The sequence below is a fragment of the Colias philodice genome, chromosome 26 (assembly GCF_061535455.1).
Source record: "Colias philodice isolate Cphi_HAF_F1 chromosome 26, ilColPhil1 Martin Lab GWU primary, whole genome shotgun sequence".
In the NCBI taxonomy this organism is placed as follows: domain Eukaryota; kingdom Metazoa; phylum Arthropoda; class Insecta; order Lepidoptera; family Pieridae; genus Colias; species Colias philodice.
The window spans coordinates 8,628,360-8,645,324 of record NC_143111.1 but is presented as its reverse complement, the minus strand read 5'-3'; the positions used below and the strand labels follow the sequence as shown (position 1 = coordinate 8,645,324).

The 16,965-nt window shown below is 33.0% G+C and overlaps 2 protein-coding genes across 2 annotated transcripts; both read left to right on the top strand.

Moving 5' to 3' along the window:
- The first annotated feature begins 5 nt into the window (after nucleotides 1–5).
- On the top strand, nucleotides 6–4,157 carry LOC149477065 (carboxypeptidase B-like). Its single transcript, XM_089711312.1, has 6 exons — nucleotides 6–97; nucleotides 1,362–1,574; nucleotides 1,849–1,951; nucleotides 2,298–2,420; nucleotides 2,923–3,105; nucleotides 3,527–4,157. Exons 1-6 carry the CDS (start codon nucleotides 27–29, stop codon nucleotides 4,124–4,126), a joined length of 1,293 nt encoding a protein of 430 aa, XP_089567438.1. The 5' UTR covers nucleotides 6–26; the 3' UTR covers nucleotides 4,127–4,157.
- A 2,119-nt stretch (nucleotides 4,158–6,276) lies between these two features.
- Nucleotides 6,277–11,031, top strand: LOC149477064 (carboxypeptidase B-like). The gene is made up of 5 exons (XM_089711596.1): nucleotides 6,277–6,293; nucleotides 6,380–6,589; nucleotides 7,556–7,658; nucleotides 9,187–9,498; nucleotides 10,435–11,031. Exons 1-5 carry the CDS (start codon nucleotides 6,277–6,279, stop codon nucleotides 11,029–11,031), a joined length of 1,239 nt encoding a protein of 412 aa, XP_089567722.1.
- The last annotated feature ends 5,934 nt before the right edge of the window (nucleotides 11,032–16,965 follow it).

Sequence of the window (16,965 nt, the reverse complement as noted above, 5' to 3'; positions counted from 1 at the left end):
ATTTTGGTCGATTTTGGTCGGTCAAAATGTATAAATTATTTTTATTGTTCGTTTTATCGCTGACTGGTGTGTTAGCGAAAAATGAAGATTACATTGGGTGAGTATCTATACCTAGGTCATAACTTATTTAAAAAAAAAATAGTATCTATACTAATGTTATAAAGCTGAAGTGTTTGTTCGCTTGAACGTGCTATTCCCTGGAACCACTGATCTGATTTGAAAGATTACTTCACTGTTAGAATGTCCGTTTTATCGACGAAGGCATTTTCTTTGTTAATTTATAATTCTCTAAATACATTATATATTATTATATACATCATTTGCTATTATTTTTTTGCGATAACACAAGGCCATAATATGCAAGGCTTATAATTTATTAATATCGATATTTAACTCATCTACAAGAATTATTTATTTATTTATTTATTTAAATATTTATTGCACACACAAAGGAAATAGAGACACATAAAGTACAGGTAAGAGGAAAACAAAGTGTACAAACGGTGGCCTTATCGCTAGGTAGCGATCTCTTCCAGGCCACCGTAAGTAATATGTAAGGAGAGACGTTAAAGGGAGGTGGGTGAGCAAAAAAATAAGGCGTTAGGGAGAAAGAAAGAATAATTATAAATATTCAATGTATATAATATATATCACATACAACAAATACATAGAAGTATAATATAATAAGAGAAAATATAATTATAACTATTAAATAAATATAATATAGAACAAGTAGTAATTATACGAAAACTACTGCCACATTCTATTATAAAAGGCCGAGATTTTAGACACATGGTATATGGCAAATTTTTATCTTTAGATTAAAATTGCACTAAGGGCTGTTTTTCAATCCTTGGTTAAAATTTATCCGTCCAATAAAGTATTACACGAACATTTTAAAATGTCACCTGTAAACTGTCAAATACGGACAGTTAGAATACGTTTTTGAAATGGTAGTTTAATACGTTATTCGATGAATAAGTTTTAACCAACGATTGAAAAATCAGCACTAAAAATAAAATAAAGGGTGCTTTTCCACCAATAATGTGCAAGGATGTGTAACGAGGAATGTGTTTGTTAATAAATCGCTTTGCACTTCAAACTAATGAAGCGATATGATTGGTATTTTCAACACTTTCTTCGCTACACATTCTCGCACATTATTGGTGGAGAAGCACCCTAAGAATAGTTAAAATAATTTTAACTCTTTCTCCTACTTGTCAACTCACTTATTTTTGCTGTGACGTAACTATGCTACGGCGAAAGACGAAGATTCAAATCCGGCAATTTCTACTCAAAATATTTAATGCAATTAATTAGCTTAATTAAGAAAATTTTAAAATTAATACTCTCAATTCCAGACATGGTCTCTACGAAGTAAAGACCTTCAATGATGAACAGACGCAATACCTAGACGTTCTAGTGGAAAGGCTAAATCTGGATGTATGGCGATATGCCATTCCAAGGCTAGAGACAGGTCTTATCTTGGTACCTAGAGACCTGAAGGTTATCTTCCAAACAGAACTGTTTGAAGCTAAAATTGAATATGAAGTGAAATCTTCGAATATTAAGGAGTAAGTGGTTTTTATTAATGAAAGAAGAGTAGGTTTTGAATGTAGGTATTTATAAAATTATACCAAAGAAAGAATATAATTGAATTAACAAAGTAGATATCTACAGTTTGATAGACAACATTTTTTAAATTTCATGTATAAATTTATTGTTAAGTTTTTTTTTTAATTTCAGTTTTTTTTGTAAGTTAATTTCTGAAAAAAATAATAATATCATGAATGACAAATGAATGCAGTATAGAACACAGTCAAAAAGTTTTCGTTAATATTTTTACAGACAATTAGATTTAGAAGATGAGCTCATGTCAGCGGCAGCGGCAGCATCCAGAAGTAACAGATCAAGTTCATTTCCCTTTGATGTCATCCATAGATACGATGTTGTAAGTTTCATTTAATAAAATAAACAGAGGGACTGATTTTAATGAAACTTTTCGTATAAAAATAATTTTTTTTTTACATTTTTTAATTACTAATCGATTATTTTAAAAAGTGTCCTGAAAAGGAGAAAGTAATTATTCTCAACATTTAGTATTACGAAATTTATAGTATCTTTAATTTTGATTAATAATTAATTTGTTTCATGCTAATTGCACACATATTTTTAATTTAAATCTTTTGATCATAAGTTAATTTTAATATTCGTTGTCAAATATGTTGTTTTTCATTTATTAAACATTATTTATTTTTTTTATTATATTCTATTTAAAAATTTTATTTTTTTTTCAGGTCAACAACTACATGAGAGACATTGCTAACCGATTCCCTAGGATAGTAACTATGCATTCAGCTGGTAGATCTATACAAGGTCGAGAAATTAATTATTTAAGAATATCCAATGATAATTTCCAGGTTAGTTATTTACGATAAATATTTGTAAGATAATTAACTAGTTTAATTAGAAAATTTTAACGAGAAATAGAAATATTTGGTTATTTATAGGTACCTAATTAGTGCTTTTTGTAAGTTTATCAAAGAAACAATAATACAGCAATCAAAGAAAACATTATTGGAACTAATTGTTTTGATAATATTTTATGGAATAGTACCTGCCCCAGCAGACGTTATTCTGTCCTGTTGCTCCATATTTGTGTTTTCTCTTCGAACCTTGTGTGTGCCAAGAAAAACGTTAACAAAATTAGTCAAATTGGTCGAGTTTTACATGTGGCGATTCAATTTTATACAATATTAATTTACAAACAATATCAGCCCTATTTTAAATAAAACATTTAACATTATTCTCTCTTTGCATAATCAAAAAGGTACAACTCAACGGTTAATTTATTCAAATAGACTTGCGATATCAAAGATTTCTATACCTACTATGTCTCAAATAAATATTATTAATTCACAGTCAAGAACAAAACCAGTGATCTTCCTACAATCCCTTCTACACGCGCGAGAGTGGGTATCCCTGCCAGCTTCTCTATATGTCATTGAGAGCCTTCTGGGCAAAGATGCAAGCCTTGTGAGGGACATTGACTGGATTATCATGCCTGTTGCTAATCCAGATGGCTATGAGTTCACTCACACTAACGTAAGCATCTAAAATAATTTTCTATGTTATCTTCAAATTAATATTTTATATTTAAAAATACGTAATTGATAGGATAAGAAAATAATTGAAATTTCAAATTATTATTTAACACTATTTAAACGTTGATATTATGTAATTTATGATTAAAAAATGATAGGTGATGAAAAATAATAATTTAAAATTGATAACGAAAATATGCTGTAATATTATAATGCATTTTTATATCCTGTAATAACATATCTACATTACATTTCTATTCTAAAAATAGAACAATACATTATTTTTGGAGAAAACTTGTATTAAAAATAAATGCTTGCTTTTTTGCATTATAAGTAGGTACACCAGTCGACACAGTCTTTTCAAATATTTATTTCCGAACATTTATTTTTCTCTATTAATCAACACATATCATATTTTTCAGTCACGTCTATGGCGTAAGAACCGCAGAGTGAACTCTCTCCCTGGCTGCCCCGGCGTCGATTTGAACAGGAACTTCGACAACAGTTGGGGAACTGCGTCCAGCAGCCTCGCTTGCTCCGACACCTTCCACGGCACCGGTCCTTTCTCTGAACCTGAAACACAAGCTATTAGAAGCGTATTAAACCAGGTCAAAAACAGGCTCGAACTGTTCATTGATATCCACAGTTTTGGCAGCATGATCCTCTACGCTTATGGAAATAGGCAATTACCACCGAATGCCCTAATCCTGAACATGGTTGGCGTCCGAATGGCTCAAAGCATAGATGCAGTTAAGTGGAGTCAGCACCCTAACTACAGAGTAGGGAATATTGTTGATGTTATAAGGTACACAGCATCTGGAGGTTCCAGCGATTATGTTCAAAGCTTCGGTGACATTCTCTCCTATACATACGAACTACCAGCTTACAGGAATAGGCAAGATATTAATGGCTTCCTGGTTGAACCTGAATTTATAAGACAGGCTGGATTCGAAACTTGGGAAGGTATTAAGGCTGGTGCGGCGTATGTGCTACAAAGAACCAGAATGAAAAACTCAAACTAATGTTTTTTGTTAAATAAAGATTTGATTTGTACCTTAACATATTATTTATTTTCTTAATAAAGATTTGATTTATATCTTAACATATTTTTTTTTCTGTCTAAATTGTAAAACTAATTAACAGTTATGAATACAGTATAAAATCACATTTATTTAGTCCCTATAAAAAAATATAATTTTTCTTTATATCCTGTTTCATAGAATTAATATTCTACATACAATAAATTGCCCCAAAATTTAGTAGATACATACCATACATAATTGTAGGAAGGAACGTTATTATTGAAATGAATATCAAATAAAATGTAATAATTACTACTTTAGTTTCTGATAAAAACGTACGTACACTGACCTCAGCTACGACATTTCAACGTTATTATCAAATTCAAATTCAAATTATATTTATTTGCAAGAATGTAGTTACAAATTATAGATGTTTTAATTACAATAATAAGTGGCTAATACATTCTACCCATTCATTGGGTGTGCAAATATTGAAAAAGAAAGTTGATTAGTCTAATTATTTAAATGTACACACAATTCAATTTTCACAATTACGTGAACGCATCATCATCATCATCATCATCAGCCCATACATTTTGTCCCCACTGCTGGGACACGAACCTCCTATGAGGGTACAGGCCATTATCCACCACGCTTACTAAGTGCGGGCAGATGTCACATGTCGTCGAACTATTGATACCTCGACACACGACATGCCGCTCTACTCGCTACACTGTTTCTTAAGCAGTGGTGACACATGCGCAGATAAATAAAAATACTATGACAAAGTTATTAATCCATAAACTAATCGTACCACGTATTAGTTGATAATAATTAATCAAAAGCACAGATTAACAAAACCCACTATCAGTGTTATACAATCTAATGCATTAAAACAAACAATTAATTAGTATGTATCGAAGTTTCAATGAAGATAAGGTACTTTTTGTGGTTTTTCCTTGCGTTTGTTAGCGCCAAACATGAATCTTACTCGGGGTATGTATGAAGAAGTTTATATGTATTTGTATAAAAAATTTAAATGTTTTAATGATTTTTTTGTGAATGGTCATGAAATTTTTCTAATTCCCTTAAATGATAAGGGTCTGAACAAGATGCGGGTCAGCTAGTTTATACATACAAGTTTTAGTTTGTTTTGGCTCTAAAATCATTGCAAATGTACATTCTAAGCAAGGTGAAAGGGTAGAGCTAAAGATGTAATTTAAATATAATAATAAAAATAAATAAATATTTCAGGACAATTTACACACACGGCACAATCTGATCCCATACTAAGCTTTCGCTTGTGTTATGGAAACCAGATGGCTGATAAACATACATATTATATAATTTTTAAATAAATATTTATATAGATAAATTACAGCCCGACACAGAGCAAACTTCGTTCATCACACAAATATTTGCCCCGGGTTAGAATCGAACCCACGACCTCTGGCTTGGAAGGCAGGGCCACTTCCAACCAACCCAACCAGTCGATATATTGATATTCTGCTCCAATTGGTCGTCTTTAAAGTTCTTTGTTCTTTTTGTATTGCAATGCAGCTAGTATGTGTTTCATTGCGATATTTGAGTAACTTTTTCAATAATTATTATCAGACGCCTTCATTTAATAGATTTTTACTGTGTCATTATGAATTTTGTAAATTTGATTTTTGACTCTAGGTACAGCGTATTTTATTTATTTTTCATCAATATTTCCAATACATATTTTCATTGCTGTTTTATATTTCAACTTTTGTTTATCATATCTCTAATTATTATTGTTATCTATTGTTTCCTGTTTATTTAATTTGATTGAATATATTTGCACATTTTTACATAATATTTGTTGTTAATTAATTACTGTCATTACAATTTTTAAATTTGTCGTTTTTACCATAGTAAATAATGATTTCCTAATGTGTAATAATATCAGTACTATGGTAATTATTTTTAAATTCAAAGTCGGTGGAAAACAATTATATGCTACTTCCTACTAATTTTATAAATGCGAAAGTTTGTGAGGATGGAATTATGTGTATATTTGTTACTCTTTCACGCAAATACTACTGAACCGATTACATTGAAATTAAGCACAAATATAGAGGGTAGCATGGATTAAAACATAGGATAGATTTTATCCCGGATATCCCATGGGAACAGAAACAATGTGGGTTTTCTTTGAAAACGCGGGCGAAGCCGCGGGCGGATAGCTAGTCTTAAATCAAAGTATTGTATTAATTATATTTTTTGTAGATGGAAGTCATATTACGTTACACCATCCACCATGGATCAATTAGAGACCCTAGGTCAATTGACAGACTCCCTGGATCTAGATTTTCTGATATACGCAACAATAGGCAGAGAAGGCCTAGTTATGGTGAAACCAGATTTTCAGATAGAGTTTGAAGATGCCATGGAAGATGTAGGAATAAGTTTTAGTGTACATGCGGAGGATGTAAAAAGGTAGGTTTAGAGGTTTTATTTAGGCCAATATTATAAAGAAATCCATACTAATATTATAAATGCGAAAGTAACTCTGTCTGTCTGTCTGTTACTCAATCACGCCTTAACTACTGAACCAATTTGCATGAAATTTGGTATAGAGATATTTTGATACCCGAGAAAGGACATAGGCTACTTTTTACCCCAGGACATAGGATAGGTTTTATCCCGGAAATCCCACGGGAACGGGAACTAGGTATGTGGGCTTTTTCTTTGACTGCGCGGGCGAAGCCGAGGGCGGAAAGCTAGTAAGAAATATATTTTTACCACTGATAGTTATAGCACAATGGTAATACTGTGGTTATAGTATAGTATAATATGATAGTTCGATTATTTGTATATTTAGATGTAACCGATAAACTTAAGAATATAATATACTTACTATCAATTTTAAAATGATTTTACTGTAAGAAAAGTAGGTATGTCTTTGCTAAATAAGTTCTATCCATTATTAGTTAATCTATTTATTTTTATAAAGGACAGTTCTTTGGCATATTATGATAATATACAGTTATATATTTTGTAAAATTAAATTGTAATACTGACATGATTAAAAAGAGCAACTATGGAGTTTCTTGCCGGTTCTCCATAGATACTGCTTTCCGAATCGGTGGTAAATTTTTAAAATATGCAAAAATATGACGTTTCAAAAGTTTATCTCGAAGAAGTTTGATTGAATAAATAAATGTTTAAGTTTCAAAGGTACATGGGTTACACATAAAATAGACATTCTAATAATAAAATACTTTAACTTACCTAACATCAACACAAAACAGATTTCCTAACTCAACCATGTTTAATTTATTTTCTGGTTTCCTGATAGAAACTTACAAATTTATGATAAAATATAGAAAATGTTGGTTATCTTTGAGTTCTGTGTTTATAAAACAAGAAACAATTTCGAAGTATTTTAATAATATTTTTCAGTCAGCTGGATAAGGACGATGAGCTCATGATTTCGAGAAGGAAGCTGAATCGTAAATCTTCACGAGGAGAAATGCCATATGATGATTATCAAACATTAGATGTGGTAAGTAATTATTATTATGAATTACAAACTAAATTATGAAAAATAGTTATAAAAGCCATCGTTTGTAAAAGAGGCGGGCGTATTGCTAAGCAGCACAGGAAATGTGCAAAAAAAATCAGAAGAAAATAGATGATTAGTCGACAAACCTTTGAAATTATATGATTTAAATGAAACACTAATAAGAGGTTACACGAACATACAAATATTCAATAGCTTTCTTTTCAATTTACAATTGCATATTATCTTCATCACTTCTCAACCAAACTCACAACAGCTATTGTTTAAGAAACATAGTGATTGAACGTCGAAGAAGCAGGCAGTTCAACATAATATCACCACGTATATATTATGTCGCCGTCATCTGATTGAATCTGCTATTTGATTAAATGACTAGCGCCTTCATTGAATAATTGAATATTATATATTATATTATTCATCAAATATACACCTTCATTGCAAAACGCTTATTTAATTAGGAGCATATAAAACTTTTTAATCATTTCCATTCAACTGCAGAGTTAATGTAGTTTGCAATTTGCGTCAACTTTTTAAAATGATTCCCGTTAATTATAAAATAAATATATTGCTGTTTGTTCTGCGTTTTCATTATCAGTTACATTCAATGATTTAATTCAATACATAATCCATTCATTTGTGATTATTATTAACAAAATATTCTAATATACAAGTAAAATATCTATTGAGGACCGGTTTCATCACTTGCTGTTTACTTCCCTGACACCTTTTTTAAATAAAGTTTCAAACATTTTCGTAATTTAAAAGATAGATAAATTAAACAGAAAATAATATCAAGAAGTTGTAAATAATTTGCCGTTCTAAACTCTACAAATTCCGTCTTATTACAAAAAATGGACTAAACCGGGATCTAAATTGTATTAAAACCATCTCAGTAAAAGTCTTATTACAAAATATGTTTTATTGTTACATCATAGACTGTCTATGGTCTACAGATAAGCCTTTGGGTCCCTGGTTTTACGATGGTTTAAATTGTAGTCATTATCGTAAGGACACGTTTAAACCTTTGTACTAAAGTTAAACCACGACTTTATAGTTTGGAGTTTATCTATATTTTAGTTTAGAAATTAAAGATTTTAACGGATTTTAAACGCGGTTATATTATTATCTCGACCTTTCGCACACTTTGCAGCGAGCGTGGTCACAAGGAGACTGATTAATATAATGAAAAAATCGCGTTTAAAATCCGTTGAAATCTTAATCTTAATATCTTAATACTATTATAAAGGCGAAAGTTTGTATGGATGTATGGATGTTTGTTACTCTTTCACGTAAAAACTACCGAACCGATTACAATGAAATTTAGCACACATATAGAGGGTAACTTGAATTAACACATATTATAGGTTTTATCCCGGAAATCCCACGGGAACGGGAACTATGCGGGTTTTCCTTTGAAAACGCGGGCGAAGCCACGGGCGGAAATCTAGTCTTCAATATTCGCGTAAGTTCGTCTAAGTTTCTTTGTAATAAACATAAACCTTATTTCCAGATCTACAACTACATAGACACTATTTCCGAAAAATACCCCGATCTAGTGACTTTAGTGACACCAGCGAATTCCTTCGAAGGCAGACCTATCAAGTACTTGAAGATATCTTCTAGTAACTTCCAGAGTGACAATAAATCAGTTATTTTTCTTGAAGCGATGATACATCCCAGAGAATGGCTTACAGCGCCTGTTGCTACGTATTCTATACATAAATTGGTAGAAAATGTAACTGATTCGGAGTTGTTGGATAAATTCGACTGGATTATATTACCGGTTGTGAATCCAGATGGATATGTTTATACTTTTGAACGGGTGAGTTTAATCTTACAATTATTCTTCATCTTTCTACTCAATTACAACGTTTCGTAGATGATTCAGAAAATTCAGATGTATTACATAAAATTAATAGTTAATATAATATTATCTACCGTTATACATTAAATATTACACGTTCCTTTTCCGTTCTATTTTTAATGTCTTTTTTATAGTCAATAAACTAATAAAATATTTAAATTATTTTCTTTTTACATGATAATTTTATATCAACTGATCAAGTCGTTTCAGAGGAAAGAGCAACGGAATCACAATATAAACACAAAATTAAGAATTTCTTATTTAATTTTGAAGATTGTTTCTTTATGTAAAGTGCACAAAAATTATATATCTATAATAAATTATTTTAATATAGAAAGTTTGTAAAAGATTGTAAATAATTATCCCAAGCTGAATTAAAGACGTTGTGTACAAAGTCGTTTATATTATCCCCCAATTAAAAGTTATTAGCAATTCTTATTAATTTATTTGTTAATTAAAAAACAAGCTTTAATTTGTCAATTATTGTGAGATATGTCATAAAGTTTAGTCTTGACACTAAACTTACTCGTCCAATAAAGTATTACACGATAAATTAAAATGTAATCTGTAAACTGTCAAATACGGGCAATTAGAATACATTTTTTATATGGCAGCTTAATTCGTTATTCGACGAATAAGTTTTAAGAAAACTTATGATCTACTAGTTACTACCCGTTGCTTCGTTTGCGTGATCAAAGGAAATTCTTAGAGGCATTAGATGTTTAACCTTTGTAAAAAGTATTCTCTGATGCTTAACCTATGTCCAGACACGAAAACAATACTATGAAATTGCAAGGATCCCAATTCAACGACAAACAAACAGACTTTCGTATTATAACAATATAAATAGTAAGTTAAAACTAAGGACGTAATATTTATTCTCTTAATTTCCAGGAACGTTTCTGGCGTAAAACTCGTTCAACAGACCAGCATCCCTCCAGCGATCAATGTCCAGGTGTAGATATCAATCGAAACTTTGATTTCGCCTGGAACACAGTTGGCGTGAGCATCAGCCCTTGTGGAGAATCATACGCAGGTGGTAGACCTGCATCTGAAGTTGAGACTAGAGTTATTCGTGACATACTCCACGAGAACCTGCCAAGAATGGTTTTATACTTGAGTATCCATAGTTACGGTAGCATGATCCTGTATTCTTGGGGACATAATGGAAGTCTGTCCAACTATGCATTACCTCTTCAAGCAATCGGAGTGTCTATGGCAGAGAAGATTTCAGAAATTTCTTTACCAGATTTTCCATCTTACGTAGTTGGCAATGCGAAACTCGTAGTTGGCTATCAAATGTCTGGTTCTTCTCATGATTACGCACATTCTATTGGTGTTCCTCTAGCGTATACGTGGGAACTGCCTGGTCTGAGCAGGGGACTGATGGGCTTCCACCTGGATCCGAGGTATATAAAGCAGGTCGTTGAAGAAACATGGGATGGTATTGTTGTTGGTGCAAAAGCGGCCAGGGAACTGTTTAGCAAATAATATTAAATTGGTGAAATGATGATTTTATTTCTTGAATTCTTCCTTTTAAATGCATGTTAGAAGTTTTTGCCACAATATTTTGTAATCGTGTCCCTTTTATTTCCAATTTTAGATTTAAACCTTAACATTATAATATTTATCATTATAAATTATAATAATTCATTTATTCATTGAACATCCTTGGTCCACTTGTTAGTAACAATATTCTTATCCTAGGTTAGTAACAATACAAATTTTATTCTAGTTAATATGTCAGTACTTATTATGAATTATATTAATTTTCATTAGATAAAATATTTTTTTTTTTTTTTTCATTAACATCAAGAACATAACAACCTATCAAACGCTGTCGCGCGAGATAACACGTAGTTAATGTGCTCCTCGTATTTAATTCTTATTTCGTGATAAAAAATAACATGTCATCTTGACTATCAGTGTCTAATGGAAGTATCAGTGCAAAAATAATCTCAATAACGGACGCAAACTTGTGAGTTATAACTTAAAACTTTATAAATTTACGATTAACGGCAACTTGCAGTTCGTCCTTGTCGCTACGTTACAACGCTCCAAGGTCACGACGGAACGCTTCGTAAAGCGCTTGAAGCGCTGTTGCAAACCTTGTCAATTAGACGGACGCATTTATTTTATATTTTTTTTTTTTGGAGACCGAAACTTGTTTGACGAATTTAATTTACCCATCAATAATGGCTCCTCCGATTAAATGTGCAACATGTCAAAACATTATAAAAACGAAAGACTTCTTGACCTGTCACTCCTGTAACTCTAAGTACGATATAGAATGCGCAGATATGAGCCGCCATTTTTTTAGATTGATGATACCAGAACATAAATCGTCTTGGAAATGCGCTACCTGTAAAAGTAAACTGCTTGCGTCAAGCGATTCAAATATCGCAAGTAGTGACAGTGCATTTGCTGCTTCAGCTTTCAAAAAGTCTCAACACCTGGAGAGTATAACCGGCACTGCAGACTGTTATATTACAGAAAATCGGTTGCGCTTAATATTAAAGGAAGCCTTAGAGTCGTCAGTTTTGGTTCAATTAGGAGACATACAGAAGCAGATAAGCTCTTTTCATGAAAGTCTAGAATTTATTAATACACAATTTGAGAATATTAAAACTCAGCTGGAAGAAAAAACTTCTATTATAAACGATCTTAAAGCAGATAACCTTTTTCTGAAGACGTCAGTAAAAGATTTAACAAGTAGACTTCATACAATAGAACAGCACATGAGGGAAAACAACTTGGAAATAAACGGCATTCCTGAACATAAATCTGAAAATTTACTGAATACAATTGGCCAATTAGTCAAGACAGTTGATAACCCCATTGCTCCCGCAGATATCCTGTTTGTCACTCGTGTCCAGAAATTGAATAAGGATGATTCAAGACCTCGCTCTGTTATCGTAAAACTGCGTAATATACAACACCGCGATGCAGTTATTGCTGCTGTGTCAAATTTCAATAAAAATAACTCTGATGCCAAACTAAATTCTCATCATTTAGGTATAGGCGGAGCACCCAGCCCTGTTTTTGTATCAGAACACTTGACACCGACTAATAAATCGCTTCACGCAGCAGCCCGGATCAGAGCTCGCGAGAAAAACTATAAGTTCGTTTGGGTCAGGAACGGCAAGATCTATGTCCGCAAAGACGTATCCAGTCAAGCCTTTCAAATACGAAACAGGGATAGTCTTAATATCATTAGTTAGTAACTTAACTTAAAATGTTTTTATATATTTTTTTACTTAAAATTCGATATGTACTACCAAAATGTCCGTGGTCTTCGTACCAAAACCAATGATGTGTATAACGAAATCCTACAGCATGACTACAAATCTATTGCATTTACTGAAACATGGCTTAATAGCAGTATAGCGGATAGCGTAATATTCGATTCAAGATATGTAGTATACCGGAGAGATCGACAGCATAATATTAAGAACGATGGCGGTGGAGTCCTTTTAGCAATATCACGCGACACTCCATCGTATCGCATTCAAAATTGGGAATCGGAGTGCGAGGATCTGTGGGTCATGACTGAGGTATTGTTAAATGGTAAGACAATTAAGTTAGCTATTTGTATTGTGTACCTTCCCCCGCCCATTAATATCGGAACATTGAATATATTCTTAAATAGCTTGGATAGAGTATTGTGTACTGCTGATAATGTTATAGTAGTAGGTGACTTCAATCTCGGTTTCATAAATTGGAATAGGACTTCACACAGCGATGTATTGATTCCATCTGATTACAACTGTTCTTTGGGTCACAATTTGATAGATTTTTTATCATCTAATAGTCTAAATCAGTTCAATGAGTTTAGGAATTGTAATTCGAAAGTATTAGACCTAGTCATAAGTAATTTATCGAATAGTATAATATCTGTCTATAAGTCTGACGATAGCTTATCCAGAATCGATTCTAATCATCCATGTCTATTAATATCACTAACTAACTGTCGAGATATTAAATTCCTCAAATCGAAATACAATCCTAGGCATAACTTTTGGAGAGCAAATTATCCTGCACTTAACAATGAGCTTGGTTCTGTCGATTGGCTGGATCAGTTATCGAATCTATCAGATGTTAACGATATGGTCTCTGCATTTTACAATATTTTGAATTCTGCTATTAAGAAACATGTCCCAATACGAAGTGGATTTAAATCTAAATACCCAAGTTGGATGAATATTTCATTAATAAAACGCTTAAAGGAAAAAGACAAGGTTAGAAGGAGGTTTCATAAGTATAATAATCCACGTGATAGCATAGAATATAAAATACTTCGTGAGCAATGTCAAAAGTTAACCAACAAATGTATAAGTGATTATAAACATGCTATAGAGTCTAATATAGCAAAAGATCCTAAAAAATTTTGGCGCTATTTTAAGGATAAAGCTAAAACTAATTCTTCTATACCTTCTGAAATGCATCTAAGCGATTCTACAACCTCTACTGGTCCAGGAATAGCGAATTTATTTGCTGAGCACTTTCAGTCAGTGTATACACCCGTATCCGGTCCGACAAATCATATAAATTATTCCTCATTAAACCACCATAATATTTCAAATGTTTCCTTTTCTGAGACAGAAATACTTAAATGCATTCAAAAACTTGACTACAATAAAGGTCCGGGTCCAGACCAAATACCTTCACTCTTTGTTAAACGGTGTGCCAAAGTTCTCGCCCTTCCTTTATCATTGATATTTAATAATTCATTAAGATTTGGTATTTTTCCATCATCGTGGAAAGAAACTAGGATAATCCCACTCTTCAAAAAAGGCGATCGTAGCAATGTTTGTAATTATCGACCAATCGCAATTTTAAGCTGCTTCCCAAAAATTCTCGAGTCTTTGCTAACCCCGCTCATTTCTAGACATATTCATCACTCAATATCACCCCACCAGCATGGCTTTGTTAAAGGACGCTCCATACACACTAACATGGTAACATTTATTTCAAACCTTTCTTATGATGTTGACAGAGGGAAGCAAGTAGATGTTATATATACAGATTTTGCAAGCGCCTTTGACAAAGTCGACCACTCAGTTTTGATACAAAAGATATCATCCTACGGAATATCGGGCCCCCTGCTTAATTGGTTTCAATCGTACCTCAGAGAGAGACCTCTGGTAGTATCAGTTAACGGCTATACATCTAAATCATACCAGGCAACTTCAGGCGTGCCTCAAGGATCACATTTAGGCCCTATTCTCTTCGTCATTTTTATAAACGACATAACTGTTGCTATTAAAAACTCACAAGTTTCATTATTTGCTGACGATCTTAAACTTTATAAAGTCGTCGATTCAGTTTATGACGCACAATTGATTCAAAGCGATCTAAATAATATCCAATCTTGGTGTGAAGCAAACAAAATGATTATAAACCCAAAAAAATGTTTTCACGTTATATGCACTAGGAAAAAAAATGTACTTAAATCTAGTTTTGATATTAATCGTGTTCAAATAGAAGAAGTCAAAGAAATGAGGGACTTGGGTATTGTGATTGATGGGAGCTTAAAGTTTAATTCGCATTTTGACACAATTGTTAAAAAGGCGAATCAGATGGTTGGTTTCTTGAAGAGAAACACAAAAGGATTCCGTTTTAATAGTACCAGGATTATTCTGTATAATAGTATGGCTCGCAGTGTTCTTGAATACGCGAGTGTCGCTTGGAACCCCTACTTCACTGTTCACTCTCAACGACTGGAAGCTGTACAGCGAAGGTTCACTCGGTATCTTGCCTTTATTTCACCTGGCATTTCTCATAGACGCCCCTACTATGATAGATTGGCCTTTTTCAAAATGGATAAACTTCATGATAGAAGAGTCTCCCTAGACTTAACATTTTTGTTTAAGTTGTTAAACGGAACAATCGATAGCCCAGATTTGCTCAATAGTATAATGTTTAATGCTCCCCGTTCGATTCCCAGAAAACCTATCCGAACCTTCAGCGTTCCACCTTGTAGAACAACTCTCGGTTCAAACTCACCAGTTTTTCGCTTATTGAGAACCTACAATGAATACCTCACTAAAGTTCCGAACCTTGATATTTTTCACGATAGTTTGCCAATGTTTAAACGAAAAGTGCACAGATCATATCACATCACGTTTTAGAATTAAGCAATTATGAATTAATTTACTTACTTTAGTTGTATAAAACATCCTCATTGACTACATTTATCTTTAGTTTTTCTTATAATGCTGTGTACATCTATAATAGGGTCAAGCATTAGAATATTCTTACTTTGTATTTATTTTTAAGGAATGATGTATGCGCGATCTGTCGATGTACCCAAATAAATAAATAAAATAAATAAAATAAAAAAATAAACATAAAAAAAAAAAAAAAAAAATTAAAAACATAATACTACTCATGATATATTAGAATTTCACGGAAATGCTCTAATATTGGCGAATCCACCTTGTCGCACAACACTTTCAGAATGCTGTTGCTGCTGCCACGAAGTCTTTTTAGCAAAGATGCAGTCTTTTTTCTAAGGAGCGCGGAAAAGCTGTCAGTTTGCGCTTGAGCGAACATATTCGAAGCTGAGCAATATCGCGGCAGACGCAACAGCATTCTAAATCCATTATTATATTGCACTCTAATAGCCCTAAGAGCTTTATCTGTATAGTTGCACCACAGACTGCCCGTGTAGAGAGTTTGGCAATACGCCTTAAATAAAGATATTTTAGCCTCCTCACTACAGCGAGCAAATCTGTGAGCAAGCATATTACAGCGCGCCGCCAGCGCTCTACGTTCTCGCTCAATGTCTAACCGATCTTGTTGGTCCTCAGTAACATAGTGCCCAAGATATTTAAATTGCGACACCCTTTTTAGTATTTTCCCATTTAGGGTAATTACGGGTTCATATTTGACGCATTTACGAGGAGCTTTAAATATAAGGTATTCACATTTAGCCACATTGTATATGAGTCCATGCCTAGCCGCATATTTCTCGCAACAAAGTAGCAGCTCCCGTATAGAACCAGCAGAAGGACCCAGCAACACCATATCGTCGGCGTAGCTGATATTATTTACACTAACACCATCTACCCAACAACTCACTGGTTTACTGCTTAGCTCCGCAATCAGCTCATTCATATACAAATTGAAGAGCTTTGGGGAGGTCAGTCCACCCTGTCTAACACCACACTGCAGCTTATACGGCTCAGATAGCTTGTTCCCCCATTTGACGTTGTTCACTTGGCTCTCATACCAGTACTGCATAGTAAGAAGAAGCTCACGTTGCACGCCCGCTCTCTCCATCCATAAGAGGTCATAAGAAACTAAATCAAAAGCTTTAGAAAGATCGAGAAAGCAAGCGTACACCGGAGTATTTTTTGACGTATAATATTTTACGGTCTGCTTTAGGCTTAAAATAGCTGTTTCTGTAGACAGCCCTGTCTG